Here is a 26,785-nt window from a genome sequence, read left to right as displayed (position 1 = left end):
TCAGCCATAATTAATACATATTCCCTCACTCTTAAGCCTCCCTCCCATCCTTGTATCTCAACCCTCTAGGTCATCGATATTTATTTAACTCCTATTAGGTTCCAGGTTATGTGCTAAGGCTGTTATTTCTAATTTCTCATTTGGTTTTTAAAACAATCTGCAAGATAGATGGCAGTGCTTCTGTTTTACGTGGCAGAAAGATGGGCTCAGAGATGTTAAGTAACTTGTCTGAGGTCACTCAGCTTATAAGTATTAAAGGTAGATAAGACCTGCTTGACTTCAAATCCAGAGCTTTTCCCAGTGTACTTTGTTGCCTCCTGGGAGGAAAAAATGCTGAGAAGAAATGGCAGCTTAGCACATGAAAATGCTCAAAAAGAAAAAAGGAAAGAAGAGTGCTTTTTCTCCCCCCAAAATATTTATAGCTACAAAGAGAGTGATCAAAGAGCAGGATTACTTTGATGGTTAGAATGAATGATGGGAAATCTGAAGGAGCCCTGGCTTTTGAAATTAGAAAACCTAATTTGGGTTGTGACTCCACCACTCCATAGTTTATATGACTTTGATAACTCATTTTACCTTATGGATCTCAGTTTTCTCATCCATAAAACACAGACAGTAATGCCTGTCCTAGCAGTCTCGTAAGGTTGTAAAGATCAAATGTAGACATCAAATATATCTGAAAGCACTCTCTAGTCTAAACCATAACCACTACACAGCTATAACTACACAGCTGTAATCAATGATTTCCTTGGTTAGAGTTATATTGTATTAAGATGCTAAGCTCTTTGGAATTTCCCAGCAAGTTAAGATACCTTCTCCTTTGCTTTGTGTTTTCTCTAGGAGCTACTGAACTTCCCAAAGTGAGAAACTGAACCCTGAGCCCTAGGCAGAAAGTAAGGAACCAACGTAAATCACATTCTATGCCCCACTATACCACCACTGTTTATGTATAGGTGAATCAGGTTAGGGCTTCCCTGGTGGCTCAGCGGTAAAGAATCTGCCTGCAATGCAGGAGCCGCAGGAGATGTGGGCTCAATCCCTGGGTTGGGAAGATCACCTTGGAGGAGGGCATGACAACCCACTCCGGTATTCTTGCCTGAGAAACCCATGGACAGAGGAGCCTAGCAGGCTACAGTCCATAGGGTCTCAAAGAGTCAGACAAGACTGAAGCCACTTAGCACACACAGAAGCATGAATCAGCTTAAGGTCAAGATCAAGGGCAGACTTATAAGTGAAAGTAAGCTCCCAAAAGGTATCATTTTTTCTGAGCAAGTGTGAGATTGGGGGACACAGACCTACCTGCTTTGTCCTAGTGAAGGTGGAGACAGATTATGAATTTCAGGCATTATATACACACAAACACACATGCAAACACTCACATATATGTGGGCCTCAGGGCTCATTACCATAAAGCAATGGCCATCAGGACAGAGTCCTAGATATAACCTAGGGTCATTGCTGATTCCAGTAATACTTGTATAATACCATGCTTTCTGTTCATGTGTTTGACAACTGCCTCTCATCTTTCCTCATCAATACCACAGGCAGGCGAACCAGTGAATCCCTGAGCTACAGAGCAGGGATTGGATGTGGGAAGGTGCATATTCATCAATGCATTAACAAGTATTTTAATGAGCCTCCAAGGTATAGTGCTTTATGCTGCTTGGAGCTTAGAGTACAGGACAGATGGGGTCCTCTCCATTAGGGAGCATTGCAGAGGAAACTGCAACAGAATGTAATTACGCTATTACATTTTTATAAGTAAGGGAATGTGTTAGCTTTCTTGCTTACACACCTATTTCTTCGAGATTCAGCCTAATATCTTTTGGGCTCTGAGCCTAGGGAATTGTGATAATTACGGGGAGAGCTCAGAGCAGAAAAGCAGAGAATAACATGCTTGAGCCAGCCACATTCCTTCCCAGCCAAAGATGTGAAATGTAATCAGTGTTTTGTCAGAAATCAGCACTTAATCTCCATTTTGGCACCAGCCTTCTACTCTAAATGGAGGGAGAAGGTGATGGTCTGACTCCTGGTAGGAAGACAGACCATGTTATGTTCAGAGGCAAGACAAACCCTGTCCCACAGTACGGAGGTAACTACCTTCGGGCATGAGATCTTGATGCTTAGGTGTGGCAAGAAGTATAAGAAAAGAGACACGGTACTCTCAGAGAAAAGTAATCATGACCCAGGATGTTCCAGAAAGAAAAACATGCAGAAACTGAATAAAAATAAACCAGATGATAAAAGAGGGCTTGCTCATTTGTTCTGCAGACAACCCCAGAAGATACAGTGGTTTTAGCAAGAGTAGTTACAGTCATCATCATCATCAGAGCAGTAGTAGGAAAATCGAAACAAACAAAAAAAAAACAACTATCTGACTACCCATTATATATCAGAAAATGCATTTGGTGCTTTATTTCGGTTGCTTAATCTAATAAACGTGTACAAACCATTACAAGGCTGGATACTAGTCTCATCCTTATTTGCAAAAGAGGAAACTTAGGCTGCTTGCCCAAGACCAGACAGGTCATTGGTAAGCAGCAGAGCTGGGAGGCTAACCTGAGGCTGTCTAACTTCAAAGGCCATTCTTTTAACTATTTTTGATTTGATTTTTGGTTCAGTAAAGATAAACCCTTACCCCAGGACACCCAGGAATCCTTCCCACAGAGTGTTCACACGGATGCACGTGCATGTCTGTGCCCTCACTCTCTCTGTCTCTGTCCATCCCCAACCCCATCCCCACCGAGATAGCCTGACCAAGGGCTCTTCTCAGGACCCCTTTATTTCCTTGGACTTTCCCATATAGAAACCCCTTAGCTGTCATCCCTCTCCTGGCTCATGAGGTAGTTGGGACTCCTGAAAATACGTTGTCCAGGCATCTTTGTTATCTGCTTATGTAATTGGACATTTTTCTGGGGTCTCCTTTTTCACTGATGCTCTTATACAGAATTCTTCAGGTCCTTGTGCTGAGGCTCTTTCCTGGTGCTTCTCCATCTTCTTTCCCTACCCCCCAGTTCCTCCACCCTCCACAGCTTAGAAACAATATAGCCCCTTCTTCAGCTGTTTTCAGGGCTTCCCAAGTGGGTCAGTGGTAAAGAATCTGCCTGCCAATGCAGGAGACATGGGTTCAATCCCTGGGTTGGGAAGATCCCCTGGAAAAGGAAATGGCAACCCACTCCAGTATTCTTGCCATGGACAGAGGAGACTGGCCAGCTACAGTCTATTATGTTGCAGAGAGTCAGACACAACTAAGCACGCACGTAGCAGCTATTTTCACTCTTCCACTTGGGCCCCTGTTCTTTCTAGTGACCATCTTCCTTTTTTGAACATGGAACCAGTTTTTTTTTTTTCCCTTTTGTCATCTGAAGTCCCCTGCCTCATAAAGAATGACTTTTCTCAGAATGGTGGTTTCCCTAACCTTAACTGTCAGAATGTGAATTTCCTGGGCTGTCTTGCTCCATATGTATATAGGAAGTACCGGGATACTGCAGCCATCACCCAGAGACAAAGGTCTTGGGGAGGGTAAATGCTCCCCACAGTCTAGTCTGAGGCTAAAGAAAGCATATTTTTTCATTGGCTCACGCTACTTTCTTTCCCTTACATAATTCTGTGGTTGTGAAAGGCAGTTAAAAGGAGAGCTTGGGGAAAAGCCCTAGACTTGGAATCAGGAAACCTGGTTTCTGTTACTGGCTCTGCCACCCACCAGCTGCAAGACCTTGGGCAGAGCAGCCAGTGCATCACCTCTGGTACACTGCCTGCTTGGCTGTATTAGAATGACCAGATTCTGTCTCATTTCCTTCTGTGGACTATAAGCTTCTTAAAGGCAGTGGCCATGACACATTCCTTTTGGAAACCACAGTTCCTAGCTGGTCTATCTGAGTCATGCTGTCCCCTTCTCTAATCTACTTTCCACATTGTTGTGGGAATGAACTTAAAAAAAATGCAAATCCCATATGTCATTCCCCTACCACAAACAATTCAGTGGTTCCCCATCATGATTAAAATAAAGGTTTATAAGACCCATCATAGTCTGGACCCTACCTACCTCTAGCATGTGCTCTTTACTACCTGCACTTTGTACTTTTGTCATTCATATTCCACAGATATTTAGGCATATTTCTGCCTTGGGCTAGGCATTGGAAATACAGTGTGAAGATGGCCCCTGCCCTCATAGAACTTCCACTCCTCCCCTCTTCTCCTGGCTGACTACTGCTTGTCTCTTAAGACTCAGCTCAGGCATCCCCTCCTCCAGGAACCCATCACACATGCTCTGTACTCTCTCTCTCCTTCCCCTGTGTACCTGAAGCACTTTATGCATACTTCAGTCTTAGCACTTCTATGTATTGATCTGTCTCTCCACTAGACTGTAAACTCTGAGAAGGCATACTGTGTGCTCTCCACTTTTTTATACCCAGCACATGGCTTGGTACGTAATAGATACCGAGAAAGGATAATTGAATAAACAGTACCCTCTGGTGGCTTGCTGTTGTAAGTGTAATCTTTCACACATCATGAAAGTGAAAGTGAAAGCTGATCAGTCCTGTCTGACTCTTTGTGACCCCGTGGTCTATACAGTCCATGGAATTCTGCAGGCCAAAATACTGGAGTGGGTAGCCTTTCCCTTCTCCAGGGGATCTTTCCAACCCAGAGATTGAACCCAGGTCTCCCACATTGCAGGCGGATTCTTTACCAGCTGAGCCACCACGGAAGCCCAAGAATACTGGAGTAGGTAGCCTATCCCTTCTCCAGGGGATCTTCCCAACCCAGGAATTGAACCAGGGTCTCCTGCATTGCAGGCAGATCCTTTACCAACTGAGCTATCAGGGAAGCCCTCACACATAAGGGTAGGTAAAGCATAGCTGATTACCCAAGAGAGGTAACTTTTCCTTTCTTTTAACATTGGGTGGAAAACTATTTCAGAATATGTGGTTACCTAGCACCTAGGTTGTTATTCCAAATTTTCCCAACTCTTTCATAATCAGCAAACAATACATAAATGACAGAACACGATTGTCATTTTGAGTAATTGTGTGAAAAGAAAATGTAAGGGAAATTTCTCTCATGTAATGAAGAAATGTAACCTTGTCTATAATTTTGCATTTTACCTTTATGTCAGGGCCAGCATACTCACATTCATTCATTAATTCAGCAGATATTTGTTGAGTACCTGCAATGTGCCAGGCACTATTCTAGGTGTTGAAGGTATAGCAGTGAACAAAACAGATTCTTTAATAAGCTTTCATTCTAGTTGGGAGAGAGACATGATAAACAAGCATATTTTTACTAGGGGTTATATGTGTTATGGGTAAAAAGAAAACCAGGGTGCAAAGTTCTAAAGACTTATTAGCTATAATTTCAGAAAGATACATAAATATTGGTTCACGAGACCTGCCTAAAACATTGTGGGACTTCTAGAATTTTCTTTCTTTTTTCTTTTAAATGTTAAAATAAGTTAAAGCTCAGATTTGTTGTTGTTATTCAGTCATTAAATCCTATCTGACTCTTTGTGACCCTATAGACTGCAGCATGCCAGGCTTCCCTGTCCTTCACTATTCCCAGTTTGCTTCAATTCATATCCATTGAGGGATATGGATATCTAACCATCTCATCCTCTGACACCCCCTTCTCCTTTTGCCTTCAGTCTTTCCCAGCATCAGGGTCTTTTCCAATGAGCCAGCTGCTCGCATCAGGTGGCCAAAGTATTGGAGCTTCAACTTTAACATCAGTCCTTCCAGTGAATACTCAGGACTGATTTCCTTTAGGATGGACTGGTTTGATCTCCTTGCTGTCCAGGGGACTCTCAAAGCCCCCCCACACACACACACAAAAGAGTCTCCAGCACCGCAGTTTGAAAGAGTCAGTTCTTTGGTGCTCAGCCTTAGGTATGGTCCAACTCTCACATCCATACATGACTACTGGGAAAACCATACCTTTGACTAGATGAACCTTTGCTGGCAAAGAGATGTTTCTGTCTTTCAATATGCCGTCTAGGCTTGTCATAGCTTTTCTTCCAAGGAGCAAGCATCTTTTAATTTCATGGCTGCAGTCAGTCTGCAGTGATTTTAGATCCCAAGAGAATAAAATCTGCCACTGCTTCCACTTTCCCCTTTCTATTTGCCATGAAGTGATGAGAGCAAATGCCATGATCTCTTTCACCCTCATGAAGTGAAAGTGAAAGTCACTCAGTCGTGTCCAACTCTTTGCAATCCCATGGATTATACATGGACTATACAGTCCATGGAATTCTCCAGGCCAGAATACTGCAGTGAGTAGCCTTTCCCTTCTCCAGGGATCTTCCCAACCCAGGGACTGAACTCAGGTCTCCCTAATATTATAGGTGGATTCTTTACCAACTAAGCCACCAAGGAAGCCCTTCATCCTCATCAAGAGGCTCTTTAGTTCCTCTTCACTTTCTGCCATAAGGGTGGTATCATCTGCGTATCTGAGGTTATTGATATTTCTCCTGGCAACCTTGATTCCAGCTTGTGCTTCATCCAACCCAGTATTTTGCATTTAAGTTAAATAAGCAAAGTGACAATATAAAACCCTTGTCATATTTCTTTCCCAATTTTTAACTAGTCAGTTATTTCACATCCAGTTCTAACTCTTGTCTTGACCTGCAACAGGTTTCTCAGGGGACAGGTAAGTTCTGATATTCCCATCTCTTTAAGAATTTTCCAGTTTGTTGTGATCCACACAGTCAAAGGTGTTAGCATAGTCAATGAAGCAGAAGTCATGTCTGAGTCTTTTGCAACCCCATGGACTGTAGCCTGCCAGGCTCCTCTGTCCATGGGATTTCCCAGGTGAGGCTACTGGAGGGGATTGCCATCTCCTTCTCCAGGGGAATCTTCCCCACAGGGATCGAACCCAGGTCTACCCCACTGCAGGCGGATTCTTTACCGCTGGCTGAACCACCAAGGAAGCCCTTAATGCCGTACTAACACCTTTAACCATCATTAATTAACACCTTAGTTGAGAACAAGGTGAAGAGAAAAAGCAGGCAGGGTACTCAAAGAAGTGAAAGGACACAACAAATTTCTCACTTCCCATTCTATCCCAGGAGCACCCAAGTGACCCCTTCCCCACCTTCTCAGACTCCAAAATGTCAGAGAAAAGAGGCCAAGGGCTTTGTTTAACAGGCAGCCACTTTTTGTGCAAAGGAGATGAGAAAGAGAAGTAAATTGGACATCTGACTAATTATCAAGAAATTGTTATGAAAACCTCTCACCTTGCTGAGCAGCAAAGAATTTATTACTGTCATAACAATGCAGTCAAGAAAAGGCAATAGTCACTTTCTATGAGTTTGGTTTTTTTAGAGATTTTTTTGATTATACTTAACAAGACTGTATGTATACTTGAAAGTTGCTAACAGAGTGCATCTTAGATGTTCTCACAGACACACACACACACAGATACACACATACAGGTAACAATGTGAGGTGAAGTACGTGTTAACTAACCTTATTGTGATAATTCTATCATGATATGTTAGCATATCAAATCATCATATTGTACACCTTAAATTTACATGTTGTATGTCAATCATATCTCAATAAAGCTGGAAAAATTAAGAAACCATGATGTTTATGATGCAGATGTTATACCTATTGTGGCAGCATCTAAGCTAAGGTGTTAATCTAGATCACACTTTAAAGCAGGGGTCCCCAGCCTCTGGGATATAATGCCTGATGATCTGAGGTGAAGCTGATGTAATAATAATAGAAATGAAGAGCATAATAAATGTAATGGGCTTGGATTATCCCGAAACCATTCCCCCACCCCCGGTCCTTGGAAAAATTGGCTTCCACAAAACCAGTCCCTGGTGCCAAAAAGATTGGGGGCTGCTTTTTTAAAGCACTGCATCACACATACCACTTCCACAGTCCTTTGTATCAGGAAAGTTCAAATGTATAAAAGGAAAAGGAAGATAAGACTACCTTGTTTTTTTTTTTTTGTTTTCTAAAGCAAAACAGGGCAACATTTCAAAGATGATTCCATCACCTTTACATAAAAATAATTAAATGAAGCAGGGCTTTTTAATGGATTTTATATGTTCACTTGAAGGGAGGGGGTCACTGCCTTCAGGACTGGGAGACATGTAAAACTATTAATAGGATTTTGAGTCCCGTGTACTGGAGTAGCTGTAGCTTAGGAGATAAAAAAGTAATTCCTGGAGCAGAGTTAAGCAATCTACTGCCTTTAGTGCCTAAATTTAATTTTGTGGCAGAGGTGTGGGTGAGGGGTTGTGGATAAAGGTAGGCGGGGGATGGGAGTGCTGAAGCTAGAAAAGTAGTGTGGATGGGGAGGCGGCAGCCAGGGCATCTAGAAGTGTAAGAATCCTAGTATATTGGACTCAGGGAACCAGGATGTGGAAGGCCTTCTGACAGACATGGACATCAACTGAAGACATGTTTCCTGTCAGGCTGTGGGTACTTATGATGTGCTAGGTACTGTTCTCATTGCTCCATATATTTTAACTCATTCACTTCTCCCACTTAGCCTATGGAGTTGGCACTATTATTATCACTGCCATTTTACAAAAGAAACTGAGAAATAGAGGTTAGATAATTCGCCCAAGGTCATACATGTAACGAGTAAATGACACAGCCAGGATTTGCACTCCAGCAGGCTGGCTCTTGTCCGTGGTTTAACCAGGGTGTGTGTGTGTGTGTGTGTTGTGTGTGTGTGTGTGTGTGTGTGTGTGTGTGTGTGTGATAGAGAGAGAGCACGTGCTCACATACTTCTTTTCTTCTCAGTTGGCTCCCAAGATAATCACATTCCATAGAGTTAAATGTTACAATCATTTTGGGTAATTCCTTCCTGATTTGGAAAAAACATTGTATACTATACGAATGCATATAATGTAGCATTTATACAGTGTACACACATGTATCGACACATGTATTCCATGTTTATTTCACCTGAGTAACTAACAAAAATCTTGGCAACAGAGAGAGAGAGGGCAATTTGTTCCATATACATGTCTTAGGAATGACCCTGTGCCATGTTGCGTGTCTGTGTTGGGTTTAGAATCCTTTCTCCTCAGGGATCAGACCTCCAAGCCTTGGTAGCCTTAGAGTTAGTTACTTTCTGCCATATATTCTCTTTCCACACAAGGCAGCTGATTAAGAACATGCAAGAAGTGGGAGAGGTATAATCTAGGCTTGCACCTGGGATTCTATATATAGAGCTATAAATCCTATGTGAAATGAGGCAAAAACCTCCTTTCTGTCTCTTCAGAACCACAGAATTGTTGGATCTTCAAAAGACTGAAGAAATCATCAGTTCCTAGCCCCTCACTTTAAAGATGGAAATATGAGGCCTAGAGAGAAGGGCTTACCCAACATCATTTTACTGATCAATGACAGGATCTTCTGACTCCCCATCCAATATTCTCTCCACTCTACTGCTTGTTTTGTGAAGCACTGTGCTTGCTTATAACCCCTCTGAATATATAAAACTCTCTAGATCTCACCCTTGTGTATTTACCTCAGAAATGTGAACATGTATGCCTAAACACAAGCTTCCCTGGTGGCTCAGCAGTAAAGAATCTACCTGCCAATGCAGGAGATGTGGGCTCAATCCCTGGCTTGGGAAGATCCCCTGGAGAAGGAAATGGCAACCCACTCCAGTATCCTTGCCTGCAGAATTCCATGGACAGAGGAGCCTCGTGGGCTATAGTCCATTGGGTCACGAAGACTCGGACACGACTAAGTGACTGAACAACAACAACATGGCGTTAAGATCCTGACATTTTAGCCAACTATGTTTAGAGACTCCAAATGACAGTGCAGCTTTCTAGAATACATCTGCAGTCTTCATTTCTAGGCTTATTTCCCTCCCTTGCATCTGTCAGGCTGATCTGCTTTACCCAAACATGTTCTCTGCTTTCCTGCCTCTGTTTTTGCTTATGCTTTTCCAATTATTCTCTCTGCCTGCAATTCTTTTGCCTTAAACCTCATTTCTGCCTGCCCATGTCTTGTTCATCCTTCAAAACCAGCTCAGCTACATGAAACCTTCCGTAATCTCCTGACTGTCCTTTTCTACAGGCCAAATTACTTTCCCTTCTCTGTGCTCTCCTACAGCTTTGATTGTATCCTATTATATTTCTTCTGCTGCTATTTATTAAACTGTAATTAATTTAACTCACAGTCATATTTTGCACTAGACTATAAGTGACTTGAAGGCCAGAAGCTGAGTCTTTTTCATCATTTTGGTCTTACTCAAGAACCCACCTAGTGCCGTGTCTATGATGTAGGCACTCAATAAAAGTGGAAAGTGAAAGTGTTAGTCACTCAGTCATGTCTGACTCTTTGTGACCCCATAGACTGTAGCCCGTCAGGCTCCCTGTCCATGGAATTCTCCAGGCCAAGGTACTATAGTGGGTAGCCATTCCCTTCTCCAGGGCATCTTCCCAACCCAGGGATTGAACCTGGATCTCCTGCATTGCAGAAAGATCTTTACCATCTGAGCCACCAGGGAAGCCCAGGCACTCAGTAAGTGCTGAAATGAAAACTTCCCCAAATGATTTTTTAAATATTTATTTATTTGACTGTGTTGGGTCTTAGTTGGGGCATGTGGGATCTTCGCTGCGGCAAGCGGGCTTCTCTAGTTGTGGTGTATGGGCCTAGTTGCCCCACAACATGTGGGATCTCAGTTCCCCAACTAGGGATTGAACCCATGTCCTCTGCATTGGAAGTTGGATTCTTAACCACTGGACAGCCAGGGAAGTCCCCCAAGTGATCTTTAATGCTGACATTTCAAAATCTTTGAGGTGGAAGGGGAAGACCTATTTGGGCAGAAGATTTCAGAAAATAAAGGGGGCTGGCATTGACCTTTTAGAGCAGAGTACAGTGAGATGGAGATGTCAACAGGGAGTTCTATTACCGTGTAAATACATTGCATTTGAGTTTGCAAATGCTCATTGCAGGTAGAGGGCTCATCCACTACTTCATACATATTATTCTACCTGAACATAAATTCTCAGTTCCTCCTGAACTGCACTGTGGTGCTCTGCAGGACTGATGGATGCAACTGAGCTAAGGAGAGGGTGTAAGAGGAGAAGTTTCTCCTGGGGGTGAGTTGGAGGGAAGGCTGATGAACTTTAAACTCAGGGATAAAGGACCAAAAGAATGAGTGTGTGGGAGTTCTCCCCAAAAAAACTCTCAAACAAGCTCTGTAAAAAAAGGGAGGGGTAAAAAGGTTAGTTCATTTACATTTCAATAGGGAACAGAAACAATTAACCAAAATAAATTTTTGCATCCTCTTAAACCTTGATGGCTTTTGTGAACCCCTGCATATTGATTTCCTTGTAAATCCTTCAGAGAACCTCTGTGTTTGTATCAGGGAAGGGTGGAAATTGGGGAAGACAAGGTCTGACTCTGGGTTTAATCTTTCAACTAAGAGGTAGGAAAGAACTACAGGAAATAGAGTGGGGTGGGCAATGGGAAAGAAGCTTGCCAGTCAAATTCTTGCTGCCTTTGGGAAGAAAAAAGAGAACACAGAGCAGAACAGATCTGGAGGCTTAACAGGAAGGGCTGTGTGTCCTAATACTTAGGCCTTATAAGACTGGCACTGAGACTCAGTCTAAAACATCAGAAACTCCCCTTCCTTTACACAAGTAGGTTGCCAGTTCAGTTCAGTTCAGTTGCTCAGTCGTGTCTGATTCTTTGCAAAAACCCCATGGGCTGTAGCACGCCAGGCCTCCCTGTACATCACCAACTCCCAGAGTTTACTCAAACTCATGTCCATTGAGTTGGTGATGCCATCCAACCATCTCATCCTCTGTCGTCCCCTTCTCCTCCTGCCCTTAATCTTTCCCAGCATCAGGGTCTTTTCAAATGAGTCATCAGGTGGCCAGAGTATTTAGAGTTTCAGCTTCAACATCAGTCCTTCCAATGAACACCTAGGACTGATCTCCTTTAGGCTGGATTGGTTGGATTTCCTTGCAGTCCAAGGGACTCTCAAGAGTCTTCTCCAATACCACAGTTCAAAAGCATCAGTTCTTCGGCACTCAGCTGTCTTTATAGTCCAACTCTCACATCCATACAGGACTACTGGAAAAACCATAGCCTTGACTAGATGGACCTTTGTTGGCAAAGTAATGTCTCTGCTTTTGAATATGTTATCTGGGTTGGTCATAACTTTTCTTCCAAGGAGTAAGCATCTTTTAATTTCATGGCTGCAATCACCATCTGCAGTGATTTTGGAGCCCAAGAAAATAAAGTCAGCTACTGTTTCCACTGTTTTCCCATCTATTTGCCATAAAGTGATGGGACTGGATGCCATGATCTTAGTTTTCTGGATGTTGAGCTTTAAGCCTACTTTTTCACTCTCCTCTTTCATTTTCATCAAGAGGCTCTTTAGTTCTTCACTTTCTGCCATAAGGGTGGTGTCATCTGCATATCTGAGGTTATTGATATTTCTCCCGGCAATCTTGATTCCAGCTTGTGCTTCATCCAGCCCAGTGGTTCTCATGATGTACTCTGCATAGAAGTTAAATAAGCAGGGTGACAATATACCCCTAATTGGATTTTCAGGGAGGATAGATTTTTCCACACACATAAAGCCATTTAGTCAAACACACTAATCTAAACCAAAGAACAAAGTTCAAATAAAAATCTGGGGTCTTCCACAAACCACCAACCAACTGACCAATGAACCAACCAAGAATGCTTATCAAGGTAACCCCAGTTGGAAAAAGTAACCCCTGTTGTTTTCATCTGAGGGTTAATAAGCAAGTGGAATACCTCACTGGATTTTCAAAGAAAACTGCAGACAAGGAAAATACCAGGGGTTTCAGGTGCCTTCCAAGCAATTTGAGATGTTTTATTTACATCATGAAGACAGATTTTCCCTGGAGTATTTCCTGTTCAGAAAACACGTAAGGACCCTGCTCTTTTGGGCTGCTTCTTGACATGGAAAAATGTTAATGTCACTGCTTTACCTTCAGTTTGGGATTTTGCCTCTTCAGCCAACTGTCTGCTCTACTAGTTGCATCTAGCTGTTTCATCTTGCCTGATGTCACTGTCCAAACCACACTCAAACTCCCTCATTTCAACCTGCATTTTCTCTACAAAATGCATTTACTGTAGTATATTTTTAATGTTTTCCATTCCTATTTTGATTTTTCACTTTGCTAAATCCATCAGTAAATGTTTCTTAAGTGTTTGTTGTGTTTAGGCATTGTGCCTATTGCAGCGGGAGAAACAAAATGGCATAAAAACGTTCCTCAAGGAGCGTGTTGTCTAATTGAAGATTAGTAAGCAAAGAGATGCTTCTCGTTTGTGACCTTTCCTTTCAGTTCCTGTTACCCTCCTTGGCTAGGCCCTGTTCACATCACAGTAGCCTCCGAAATTGTCCCCATGCTTGCTGCTGCTGTGTGTATGTGTGTGTGTGTGCTAAGGGACTGTAACCCACCAGGCTTCTCTGTCCATTGAATTTTCTAGGCAAGAATACTGGAGTGGGTTGCCATTTCCTACGCCAGGGGATCTTCCTGACCCAGGAATTGAACCTATGACTCTTGTGCCTCTTGCATTGGCAGACAGATTCTTTACCACAGCTCCACCTGAGAAGCCCATGCTTGCTATTATCCCCAATTAAATTAACCCTAGTTCATCTTCTTAAGAAATTTTATTATAGTTATTCTCCCACCATCTTACCCTCTTCCTTCCCCTACAAAACTTTCAAAGATACTATATTTTTTGATAAGGTTCAATCTCACTAAAGTAAGGTTCAATTTCATTATCTTGGCTCAAAATTTCCCCCTTCTCACCTTTTAAATCTGAGTCCTATCCATTTTCAAGTCCTGCTTCATTCAGGCATCTTATCTCCAATTCCCCACTGAGACTGATCTTTCCCTTCAATTTCTGTACATTATAGCCTACATCACTCATTGACATTTCACTTATATTACCTTGATTTCTTTTATATTTAGGAGTTTTTCTCCCATAAAATTGGCCAAGGAGCCAAAAAGTTGAAGCCTTATCACCCTTTTGGATTGTACATTTATTAAGGGCAGGTCCTGAGCATAGTGCATTGCATACAAGAGATGATTAATGCATGGTTGATGATAAAGATGGTGATGATTTTTCCTGGTTTCAGGGGATAGGATGGATTATGAAAAAAAAAGCAAAGGAAAGATTCTGCAGGTAGGGAGATGAATTAATGAGGCTTTTATAATAATATTCAAAAAAAGGTGATGAGGGCTTCAATTTATTATTTCCTTGGTTCAGAGCCTCATTGTATTATAAGAAGGACTTTAGTGAGATTGAAAAGAAAGGAGGGGAGGACTTTGGGACTGCTGTGATTTTATGTGGGAATGAAGAAGAGTTAGATAACTGAACCTGAACAAGTACAATAATGATAGCATTAACTTAAAAGAGGAAATCAGAGATGGAAGCTGGATTTAGAGGGAAGATGATGAGTTTGTTTTTAGACATACTGAGTTACGATAACTTGAGTAACTAAGTGAACATGTCTGACAAGCATTAAGATACTGCTCTCCATTCAATTCAATGCAACAAATACTTACTGAACATCAACCATATGCCAGTCGCTGTGCTGGAGATATAGTCAAATAATACACAGCCCCTGGCCTCCAGAGCTCATGTTTGCTCAGGAAAGTCAAATTAACAAATTCCTATAAGGTAGTAAATGATATGATAGAATTATATATAAAGTGTTGTGTGTGCCTGCTCAGCCGCTTCAGTCGTGTCTGCCTCTTTGTGACCCTATGCGCTGTAGCCCACCAGACTCCTCTGTCCCTGGGGATTCTCCGGGAAAGAATGCTGGAGTGGGTTGCTATGCCCTCCTCCAAGGGATTTTCCTGACCCAGGAATTGAACCTGTGTCTCTTGCCTCTCCTGCATTGCAGGCAGATTCTTTACTGCCCAGCCACCAGGGAAGCCCATATAAAGTGCTATGGGAATATAAATAGGGAATCAGTTGTATCCAAGCAGGTGAGAGAAAGTTTCAGAAGTGACAATCTTTGACCTGGGTTTGGGACAATAAGTAGAACTTTGTTGAACAAATAAATAGTGAAATGACTTTCTAAGTGAAAGTACAGTCTTGAGCAAAGGCACAAGACATGGATGTACATGGCCTTCTGGGGGAACATAGATAGTCTGAAAACACTAAAGAGAATGTGATGACAAAATAAATATGGATAGTGCAGAAGAGGTAACGACTGTCAGGAGCTGAAGACAGGATTCTGCTATACTAGACTGGAGAGACAGTTTAGTGTGATAGTTAAAGGTGTGAATTCTCAGAGATGGATGCTCTGGGCTCAAATTCCATCTCTGCCACTTACTAGGGGTGGGGCCTTGAGCAAGTCAGTTTCTCTGTGCTCAGGTTTCCTTATCTGTAAAATGGGGCTAATGGTACCTCCTTCATAGGGTAGTTTGTTTTTTTTTTCAAGTGAAGCTAGAATTGGTTTTATTAAAAGTAATCAAAACAGTCCCAAATAATATGAAAGTGAAAGTCACCCAGTCGTGCCCACCTCTTTGCAACCCCATGGACTGTAACCTGCCAGGCTCCTTTGTCCATGGAATTCTCCAGGCCACAATACTGGAGTGGGTAGCTGTTATCTTCCCCAGGGGATCTTCCCAACCCAGGAATCAAACCCAGGTCTCCCGCATTGTAGGTGGATTCTTTACCAACTGAGCCACCAGGGAAGCCCCAAACTTTAGGACATGACTGAGTGACTTTCATTTTCACTTTCAAATAATATGGCATCCATTTAAATAGATCCTTTTAAAGAGATGAAGCACTACCATAGAAAGCTTCTGCTGGTACTTTAATTAGAAGATCCATAGGGTTGTTTTGATGTTTGAGAGACCTAGTATATAAACTATTCAGGACAGTGCCTGGCATGTAGTGAGTGTTAAGTCAAGGTTACTCCAAGAGCTGAAATAAAAGAAATAAGGAACCACACCACTGTGTACTATACCATCAGCAGCTATAAATAGGAGCTGTCCTTTGTCTCCAAATAGTCTCTGCACAGATCCAGGGAGCACTAGATGAATCTCTGATTCCCACATGAGTGGGAATTCTTTGAGAGGGTGATATTATCTGCCTTGGAAAGGAAGATCCAATTTAGGGACAGGTGAGCAGTCTGAGAAAAAAAATTGGATGGCCAGAGTGGGACTGTTCATTCAGAATAAATGGAAGCTCTCACTGTGGCATTATTTTCACTCTGGCAAGTGAAAATAAACCGAAAGAAGGCTGAAATTCAGCACGCATATTTAATTTCAGTTTAATAGGAAACAGAAAATTGACCAGCAGGGACCTTAGAGGGTGAGAGAGGAGACAGTGGGGCCTAGTGACACGTATCTTGCTGGGCTTGGAGTACATAAAGGAGCCCTCCAAAGAGGGCTAGCAGGTGAAAATGCAGCCCTACCTTGCTAATAAAGCACATCTGACGACTTCAGTTTTGCTGCTCAAGAAATCCATTGTCTATGCCTCAGCTTTTTAGAGCTCTACTCAAATGATCCTTGAATAGACTCTTGGAATGATTGAGCTTTCCTCTGTGATGGCTGCTGAAATGGAACTGAACCTTATCTGCCCACCTTGCCAGACCAGGAGTTTCCCTTGACACATCTTGTTTGAATTCTGTTCTCACCACTTCCCAGCTGGGCAGTCTTGAGCAAGTCACTGAAATTCTCTTAGCCTCGGTTTTCCCATTTGTGAAATGGAAATAAAAATAGCTCTTATATTATAAAGTGGTTATGATAATTATATGAAATAATTTATCTATAAATTACTTAATACACTGAGTGCTTAAAAGACGTAAGTTTGGTTCCTCTTTCTTTCCCTTTACATTTAGGCAGCCCAAAGATCCTCTGTGCTCATTTTAGCCCAGCTAGGGACTTCATATCATCTAATGTCTACAGTAGTAGAGATGGGCAGGAGAAGGGAGTACATGGGAAGACGATGAAGAATGGTGGCTTTTTTTTCACCCTCCCACCCTGACTTTGCAGTAAGGATATCTTGATGTAGTCAGTAGCCCCAAGTAGGAAAGGTATTCCGATACTGGACAACCCAGAGTAAGAGATATCTATTAAAACATGATGACAACTGTGTGAAAATCCAGCTACACAATCATATACTTAATATGAAGATAGAGCTAAACATTCATATATTTTGAAATTAGCAAGGAACAGGAAAACTGAAAACATTTTTGTTAGGATGGTTGAATTATGTTGTTGTAAGCTTAACCTTCGTATTCTTGTACCTATGGAGAGGGATCCTCTTTCCCTGATATACTTAACTCTTCGTACCCTCTTTCCAAAAGAGCAACAGGAGGACAGGGTGCTAGATTAAAGGGAATTGCACAGTGGGAATAATATGCCCCCATCTCATCTGTCCTTCTGCCCAGCCTTCCGTTAACCATCATGATCTACCAGAGGCCAGAGACCTTCCTGTCTGTGGTGCTTCAATGCCCTTGCATCATTAATACCATCATCTCTACCCTTCTTCTAGGAGTGGATCTTATGAGGGAGGTACGGAAGAAGTTATGCATGCTTAGCTGTTAGTCCAGACCTTTGAGAACCTGAAGGGCACAAGGGCAGAAATCACTATGTAATACTCTGGACTTTCTTGGCAGGTGAATACCGCTATGCATGAGGCAAAACTTATGGAAGAATGTGACGAATTGGTAGAGATCATCCAGCAGAGGAAGCAAATGATTGCTGTCAAAATCAAAGAGACAAAGGTAAAACAGAGCACTTCAGTGAGACCAAGGCCAAGTTGACTTTACAAAAGTCCAAGTTTCATTCCAATGATTCCAGTTTAAACTTGGATCACGAAAGCAAGAAGATATGGGGGTTTAGGGAGAGAGGCAAAGAAGAAGCAATCTTTGGCCTATGGCTCTGAATTCAGAAAAGATGATGGCAGGTCTGCGGTGTTGGAAACATTTCATATTGTGACTTGGTTGGTAGTTACATGGGTATATGTATATGCAAATATCATTGAGTTGTACACTTCAGATTTGGTGCTTTACTCTAAGTCAATACAAAAAGAACTGTGGACCAGAATTATGGAAGGATCATGATTGCCATTGTAAGGACTTAGGGCTTAATCTGAAAGGCATAAGGAAGCCATTCTATTCAGTTTCTTATGATGGGAAAAGACTGAAAAATATAGCAGAAGTATTCAGGATAGATCAGACTATGATGATACTAAAGTCAGGGAAGCAAGTTATGAGGCTTACTGAATGATTCTTGGTATAAGTTGATGAAGGCCTAACCCAGGAAAGTGGCAGCACAAATGGAAGGGAAGAACATAACAGGCATCGCTAGAAAGGAAATGACGGGAATCATCAACCGATTATATATGTAAAAAGGATGAAGGAGAGAGAGAGAAGACTTCCAGGCTTTTAACATGGGAACTGAAGAATCGTGATCAAGAAGGTGAGGTGTGGGCCTTCATGCAGCTATCTGATTTTATGCTTGTTGGTCTGCTGGTTAGTATAGTGATGATGAGCTCATGCTATGTGTACAATGGGAGAAGCTCTGAGAGCCTGGAGTGATAACCATTTATTTGTGCCATGCTGGTGGTTCCTTACTAACACAGATATTGAAGTTTCTGAGAACACGGATCTGTGAGTACACAGGTATGCATGAATACCTAGAGAGAGAAATATATACATATAAATGTGGATACTCGAAAAGGAGGTGTTTTTTATTAAACATATACATGAAAATATATCGACAATAAAATGTCAACAAAGGTGATCTCCAGGTGGTAGGATTTCTTTTTATACTTTTTATTTTCTATAATGACCATGCATTGCTTTTATAATCAAAATAATTAATATGATCAATAAAAGAGGAGGTAGGTAACCTAGAGTGTATGACTGAGTGTGTTGCAGGGTAAGTAAGCGGATGGAGGGAGGAGTTGGCAAAATAGACATGGAGGGTAGGGGGAGAAGCAGAGTGGTTAGTTCAGGGACCATGGGATGTTCATGGGTCTTATTTTTAGTATCACTGCAGCAGATCTCCTTCATGTTGTTTTACCATTTTTAATTAAGCACTGGATGTGTTTATCTTGTTTTCCTTTTGCTAATTCTTTAAGGTTATGAAACTGAGAAAGTTGGCACAGCAGGTTGCTAATTGCCGCCAGTGTCTTGAACGGTCAACAGTCCTCATCAACCAAGCTGAGCATATCCTGAAAGAAAATGACCAGGCACGGTTTCTCCAGTCTGCAAAAAATATCGCTGAGAGGTGAGTTCCTTATGGTCTTTCAACATGCCTCCTCTTAGGAAAAGGGACCAGCTTAAAGTCACTTAATTCAGTTCAGGCATGTTTGTAGCCACTGCCGCCTGAAGATTTTGCCAGCTGGCTACTTACTAAGCCTCAGTGTGGTAGGTAGCCCTGTGGATTTCTGGTGCCCCTTTCTCTGTCTCTGCCACCTCCTTTTTTTTTTTTTTCAAAATGTTGAAGAATTCCAGCTTTATTCTGTTTTTTCCAAAGTGATTTTTAAAAAACTTTTTATTTTGTATTGGAGTATAGCCAGTTAACAGTGTTGTGATAGTTTCAGGTGAACATCAAAGTGACTCAGCCATGCATATACATGTATCTTTTCTCCCCCAAACTGCCCCCCTCCATTCAGACAGCCTCATAACATTGAGCACAGTTCACTGTGCTATATATACAGTATGTTCCCAGTTCTTCTAATACACAGCCAACCATGCACCCTAGTGATGCCATAGCTCTATGCTACCTACTCAGGCCTGGAGCTTTCTATGTTGGTGTTGGTTTAGGGGCAGAGAAACTTTTGGCCACATACATAGGTGCATGCCCTACCTAAGTCTAGACCATAGCACTAGACTCCCTGGGTTTGAATCTTGCCTCTGACCTAAACTAGTTGGTTGGTCATAGGGGAGTCACACAACCTCTCTGAGTCTCATTCTCATTCTCTTATTTGCAAATAATAATAGTGCCTATCTCATAAAGTTTTTGTGAGGGTAAAATGAGTTAATATTTATAAAGGTTTAGAATAATGCCCAGTATGTGGACTTTCCTGGTGGTCCAGTGGTTAAGAATCTGCCTGCCAATGGAGGGGTCATGGATTCAATTCCTGTTCCAGGAAGATTCTACGTGCCTCAGGGCAACTGCTGAAGACTGAGCACCCTAGAGCCCATGCCCCACAAGAGCAGCATTAGTCTCTCAGTCGTGTCCAACTGTTTGCAACCCCATGGACTGTAACTCTCCAGGCTCCTTCGTCCATGGGATTTTCCAGGTAAGAATACTGGAGTGGGTTGCCATTTCCTTCTCCAGGGGATCTTCCTGAACCAGGGATCAAACCCAGGTCTCCTGCATTGCAGGCAGACTCTTTATCGTCTGAGCCACTAGGGGGCTTCCACAAGAGAAGCCACCGCAATTAGAGAGTAGCCCCTGCTCACCACAAGTAGAGAAAGCCTGTGTGTGGCCCCAAAGACTCAGTGCAGCCAAAAATAATTAATTAAAAAATAATTCCCAGTACAAAATAAATACTCAGTATTCTTATATTGGAGAGCAGAAATTGCAGATGAGAGGAGACTGCCACTTCTTGCAGTATTACTATTAGCAATATTTGACTGTTTAATTGGGGCTTCCCAGGTGGCTCAGTGGTAAAGAATCAGCTAGACAATGTGAGAGACGCAGGAGATGTGGGTTTGATTCCTGAGCTGGGAAGATTCCCTGGAGGAGAAAATGGCAACCCACTCCAGTATTCTTGCCTGAAAAAGCCCATGGACAGAGGAGCTTGGCAGGCTCCTCCATAGGGTCACAAGGAGTCAGGCACGACTGAGTGAGCACACATACATATTATCTTAATATATATAACTTTTAAGTGTTTAAGAAGAGTAAATTAGAGGTGAAGAGATGACAATTCTTTCAGGAAGTTTCCTGTAAAGGGAAAGAGAAAAATACAGTGATAACTAGAATGAGTATGAGATAAAGGAAGGTTGTAAATTTTTTTTTTTTAGATAGGAGAGACATGAATGAGTTTAAAAGTGGATGTGAGGTCAGCTAGAGATGGGCAAAACTGAAGGTATGGAAAAAAGAAGGTATGTAGCCAAGTAATGGATGTGGATGTTGGTATGCCCAGCAGTTTGGTATGAGAAATTAAAGATTTTATCATTTCATATCTACTCCTCTTTCTCTAAAATAGGAGGCAAAGTCATTTGGTGAGCATGAGCAGGAAGTTAGCAGGGTTCTGTAGCTTTCTGAACATATGGAATACAGTTATAGTAATTGCTTTAATGTCTAATTCTAATATCTGGGTGAGTTTCAACTGCTTACTTTTTCCTCCTCATTATGGGTTTTCTTTTCTTGCCTCTTTGTGTATCTGTGCTCAGTCTCTTGTGTCCGACTCTTTGCGACCCCATGGACTGTAGCCCACCAGGATCCTCTGTCCATTGTATGTCTGGTTATTTGCTATTGGATGCGAAACATTGTGAATTTTATCTTATTGGATGCTGTATATTTTTGTATTCTTATAAATATTCCTAAACTTTGTTCTTAGACACAGTTAAGTTACTTGAAAATAGCTTGTTCCTTTCAGGTCTTGCTTTGAAAATTTGTTAGGTGTGATCAAAGCAGTATTTAGTCAGGGGAAGTTTTTCCCCACTACTGAGGCAAGACCCTTCTGAGTACTTTAAAAAGTGCCCCATGAATCATGAGATTTTCTGGTCTGGCCAGTGGGAACATACACTATTCCTGGGCCTGTGTAAGCATTAGTATTTGTCCCCTCTAATTTTTTTGGATGGCTCTTTCTCTGGCATTGGGCACTTTCCCCCACATGCATGTGTTGAGCAGTATTTTGTTGAATACTAGGGGCAAAAGCCCTTTCCAGTTCTCAGAATTCTCTCTGCATTGTCCTCTCTAGTCATATGCCCTGAGAACTTCAACCAGCTAAGTATCCTTGATTTCTCAGCTCTGTTTTTAATTAAGGACTCCATCAGATACCACCTGATTGCCCCTTCATGTACCATTTTATTACCTTAATTTTTCTGGAACAAATTTTCCCTTAGCTTCCTAAGAAAGAGTACAAGGGAAATACATTTTTGAGAATTTATTCTTTAAAGACTATTTTAAATTTATTTTCTAAATTGAAAGATCGGAAAAACATTTCCTTATAATTTTGAAAGCCATGGCTCTATTGTCTCCTAGCTTCCATGTTGTGTTGAGAAGTCCACTAGTTTTTTGATTTCTGATCTTTTGAATGTGACATATATTTTAACATCTGAAGCTTTCAAGGTCTTATCTTTAAGCCACTTTTCCTGAAATTTCACCAATATATGTCTTGGTGTGAGTCTTTTATTATTCATTTTTGTTGGGCACTAAGTGATTCTTTGGAGAAGGCATTGGCACCCCACTCCAGCACTCTTGCCTGGAAAATCCCATGGATGGAGGAGCCTGGTGGGCTGCAGTCTATGGGGTCGCTAGGAGTCAGACACGACTGAGCGAATTCACTTTCACTTTTCACTTTGATGCATTGGAGAAGGAAATGGCAACCCACTCCAGTGTTCTTGCCTGGAGAATCCCAAGGACGGGGGAGCCTGGTGGGCTGCTGTCTATGGGGTCGCACAGAGTCAGACATGACTGAAGCGACTTAGCAGCAGCAGCAGCAAGTGAGTCTTTCCAATTTGAAGACTATTGACTTTTAGTTCTAGGAATTTGTCTTTTATTATTTGCCAATGGCTTCCCCCTCTTCTCCCTTTTCTCTTTCTGGGACTCTCATGAGCCGGATTTCAGATACCCTAGATTTTCCCTCTAATTTTAAGAAATCTTTTCTTCTACAGTTGCAGAAACCAGTAATTGAGAAACCAAGCACCACACTCGGAGATTTGGAGAATTCAGGTTTATTATGCCAGCGGGCCCAGAGGAGTTAACACTCTAAGCTCTGAGCCCCGAACAAAGGGGTTCTAGAGTTTTTATAGACAGACTATAGCAAGCAACAGTAGCTGCTAATAGGCTGGTTTAAACTAAGGGGTTTCATGTGTGTGGGAACAGGAGTCAAGATGGGGAGGGAGACGCCTGACCTTTCCACAGACAGGCATGATTAACCAGGTGTGCAGGGGCTGAGCAATTGCAAAGAGCAGGACAAGGGTGAGTGAGATAAGTTCCAGTTCCTAGTATTGTAAATCCCCACTTTCTGAGACTACATGACCTAAGTGATCCAGACTTTGCAAGGAGCAAGCTGAGTTACAGAGGCAGAATGAGCAGGAGGTTATGTAAAATTTTAACTTTTGTTCTTCACTACTTTCCATGACTTTATCTTCTAGGTCTAAGATGTTTCCTTAATTTTTCATTCAATCCTTCTATTACAATTTTAAGGATTCATATTTTTTTAATAAGAGCTCTTTCTTGATCCTTTCTTCTTTTTTGCATTCTGTCCTTGCTTCATGTATACAAACTTCAGTAAGTCCCCTACATACGAATGAGTTCCAATCTGAGAGCATGTTCCTAAGTCCAAATCGTACATCCAACAAAGTTAGCCTAGGTACCCAACTAACATAATTGGCTACGCAGTACTGTACTGTAGTAGGTTTATGATACTTTCCACATAAATAATATATAGAAACAAACAAAAAATAAAGCATTTTTAATCTTACAGTACAGTACCTTGAGAAGTACAGTAGAACAGTACAACAGCTGGCATACAGGGGCTGGCATCAAGTGAACAGGCAAGAAGAGTTACTGACTGGAGGAGGGAGAGGAGGTGGGAGATGGTAGAGCTGAAGGATTGTCAGCAGTAGAGATGGAGGGCAAGCTGCAGTTTCACTCACACCTGACGCTGATGGAACTTACGTTCACATCTTTGAAAGTTCGCAACTTGAAGGTTTGTATGTAGGGGACTTACTGTATTTATCTTCCTGATGATATTAATGATCATTAAAAATGTCTTCTTCTAAACTGCATTGTCTTGGTTTCCTCCATGTTCCATTTCTCTGTTAGTTTCTGTCTTTCCCTAAATGTTTGGGGAGCTTTTCACTGCCTTTTTGAATTTAACCACTAAAAGGTGATTGGAATATCTGAGAGAATGAGAACATTTTGTTGCTTGGTGAGCTTTGCTATAGGATTTTAAGGCGGGATGTTAGATTTTTATTGAATGGACCCCGTGTGTGTTAGTTCTGTAGGTGTTTTCTCTTGGCTTAGTTAGCCCTGGAAGGAACCCACCAATCTCCTGCTTCTGGGAGTGAGGGGAGCAATGAAGGGTACAAGTCTGACTATTCCAGGAGCCAAGCAGGGAAAGGGTTTTAAGACTGCTTTTAGTTTGGCATCAGGATGAGAGAGGCATACTCTCTGGTTGAGTGGATCTGGCAGTGTAGCTGTTTCTCACGCAGACCTTCAACTGTCTGTGATGTTAAATCAGTTTCATCTTGTTCCTTCTTGATCCAGCTTTCTCTGCCCTGTGGTTGGTTACCACTCATCCATTCCCTTTCTAGTTTCCAAACATTTGTTGACAATATCTTAGTTGCATCTCTTTTTCCATTCCCGTCTTTGTGGGTTCACGATGTCTTTTTTCCCCTTTGACTGTCATTTAAGTGGAATTTCATGAGAGCAGAGATAAAACATATATTTAGACCACTGTATGTTATCATGCCCACTCACTCTTCAACTCCCTGAAATGTCTTCTGCCACCACCACACTATTGAAAGTATTCTTTTCAGGGTCACCTGATGAATAACTTGTTGCTGAATTATAATAGACATTTCTTTGTTTTATCTTACTGTTTCATCTTGCTTGGTCTCTTAGCATTTGTCCCTACTGACCATTTTTACTTGAAATTTATCTGCCCTTAGCTTGAGAACACTCCTGGTTTTCCACCCTACATATCTGGTTTCATTTACCTTTGTGAGCAACTCTTCCTTGGCCTATCCCCTTAATGCTGTTGTTCTTTGCTGTTGTTCTTTGCTGCCAGATCCACTCAACCAGAGATTATGCCTCTCTCATCCTGATACCAAACTAAAAGCAGTCTTAAAAACCTTTCCCTGCTTGTTCCCTGCAGTTTATGGGGTCGCAAATAGCTTCTGTCTTAAGCTATTTTCTTTTCTTATTGCATTTTCTCCCTGTTGCAGACTTGTAGTTCCTAGGGTTTTGGTTACCATCTAGCTGTTGATGATTCCTAGCTCTCTATATCTAAATCTTCTTTTCATGGGCTCAAGTATAGCCTCTGTGGTAGGTGGAATAGATAGCTAACTCTGGTATGGCTTGAGAATAATCTACATAACCTAAATATCTTTCTCACTGGTCTCTCTCACAGGGTCTGAAATTCTTCCCCACAATTAATCATTGTTATGTATTAAGAACCAGGACTTCAGTTAAAATTTTAGTTATTCCTTCCCCCTCACTAATGACTGACAGCTCAGTTGGTAAAGAATCCGCCTGCAATGCAGGAAACCCCAGGTTGATTCCTAGGTCAGGAAGATTCCCCTGGAGAAGGGATAGGCTACCCACTCCAGCATTCTTGGGCTTCCCTGGTGGCTCAGATGGTAAAGAATCTGCTTGCAATGTGGGAGACCTGGGTTCTATCCCTGGGCTAGGAAGATCCCCTGGAGGAGGACATGGCAAACCTCTCCAGTATTCTTGCCTGGAGAATCCCATGAACAGAGAAACCTGGCGGGCTACAGTTTATGGGGTCGCAAAGAGTTGGACACGACTGAGTGACTAAGCACAGTACATACCAATTTAATTAAAATTCTCTGTATCTAAAATGTTGCCCTTTAGTTAATGAAAGGCATTTTAGTGTGGTTTCTATATAATGCTAAATAAAGAATATTTAAGCTGTGTATAGATAATCCATTTTTATAGATAATCTATAAGGTCAGTTGTTTATAAAATTCAGCATGACAAGATACAGTAGCAAACTTTGCTTTACTAAGTCAGACCAAGTTATAATTCAGAATTGTCTTTTAAACAGCTATCCAAAAACAACATACAACTGTAGAACTACTGTATATGTGTGATTAGTAATGGTGCTTTAGCCAACTCAGTTAGAAGGATTAAATTAGAGGAGATATACCAGCAGCACAAACTTTGTAAATTATGTGATCATAAGGCTTAAGAATTAAAACCAAACTCATAGACTAAAAAATTTTATGAATTAGAACTATAATATCAAAGAATATTTACATTTGAACCTATTTTCACATGTAATGCTAAATTTGGCCTCCAAAATCTGAGTCATTTTCAGTCCTAATAAAAATATGTAGGCTCATTTAATAGAGACATAAAAAGCTGCTATGATACCTTTATTTATAATCATAAATGCTATCTCGTTTTACTTTACATTTCTTTGATTTCTCATGTAGTTGGGATTTTAAATATATTTGTTGGCTATTCATTTTCATGTTTATGAATTAACTTTCTGTTTTATTTGTCTATACTTCTTCTGTCACCACTTTGCTTTCTGCTCATTCCCAGACACCTGAAAAAGCTGATCTGTCTCTAGTTTTGACCCCCTCCAGTCCATCCGCTGCAGCTGGAGTATTGCTCTTGAAATACAAATTTGCGCTCATCACTCCTCTGCCTAAAACGCTTCAGGGGCTCTCATTACATTAGTCTTTCACTTGTTTGTCCTGGCCTGAAATTTATTCCCGCAACATCTCTATTTTCAGAAACAGCCAAAAGCTATTGTCGTAGATGTGTAACAGGGTATCTGTGAAGAGGAGATGTATTTGTTTAACTCCTCATCCCCTTATAACTAGTTCACCATACAAGTTTCCTCTCTGGTCGTCCTACATTCAGTGCCTCTTCTCTCCACTCTAAGGTGCATATTGTTGCCAAGTTAATGTTTCT

General features: G+C 41.6%; 1 protein-coding gene across 6 annotated transcripts in view; it reads left to right on the top strand.

Annotated features, from left to right (window-relative positions):
• MID2 (midline 2) overlaps nucleotides 1-26,785 on the top strand; it is a 101,265-nt gene that overhangs the window by 56,811 nt on the left and 17,669 nt on the right. For all 6 annotated transcript variants that reach the window (XM_012107586.5, XM_004022435.6, XM_060407742.1 and 3 more), the window contains 2 exons: nucleotides 17,605-17,712; nucleotides 19,074-19,222. In XM_012107586.5, coding sequence (XP_011962976.1) covers nucleotides 17,605-17,712; nucleotides 19,074-19,222 — 257 coding nt within the window. The remainder of the gene's footprint in view (nucleotides 1-17,604; nucleotides 17,713-19,073; nucleotides 19,223-26,785) is intronic.

This window comes from Ovis aries, chromosome X, assembly GCF_016772045.2.
Source record: "Ovis aries strain OAR_USU_Benz2616 breed Rambouillet chromosome X, ARS-UI_Ramb_v3.0, whole genome shotgun sequence".
In the NCBI taxonomy this organism is placed as follows: domain Eukaryota; kingdom Metazoa; phylum Chordata; class Mammalia; order Artiodactyla; family Bovidae; genus Ovis; species Ovis aries.
The sequence above is the reverse complement of the archived record's forward strand: the minus strand, read 5'-3'. Positions and strand labels throughout refer to the sequence as shown.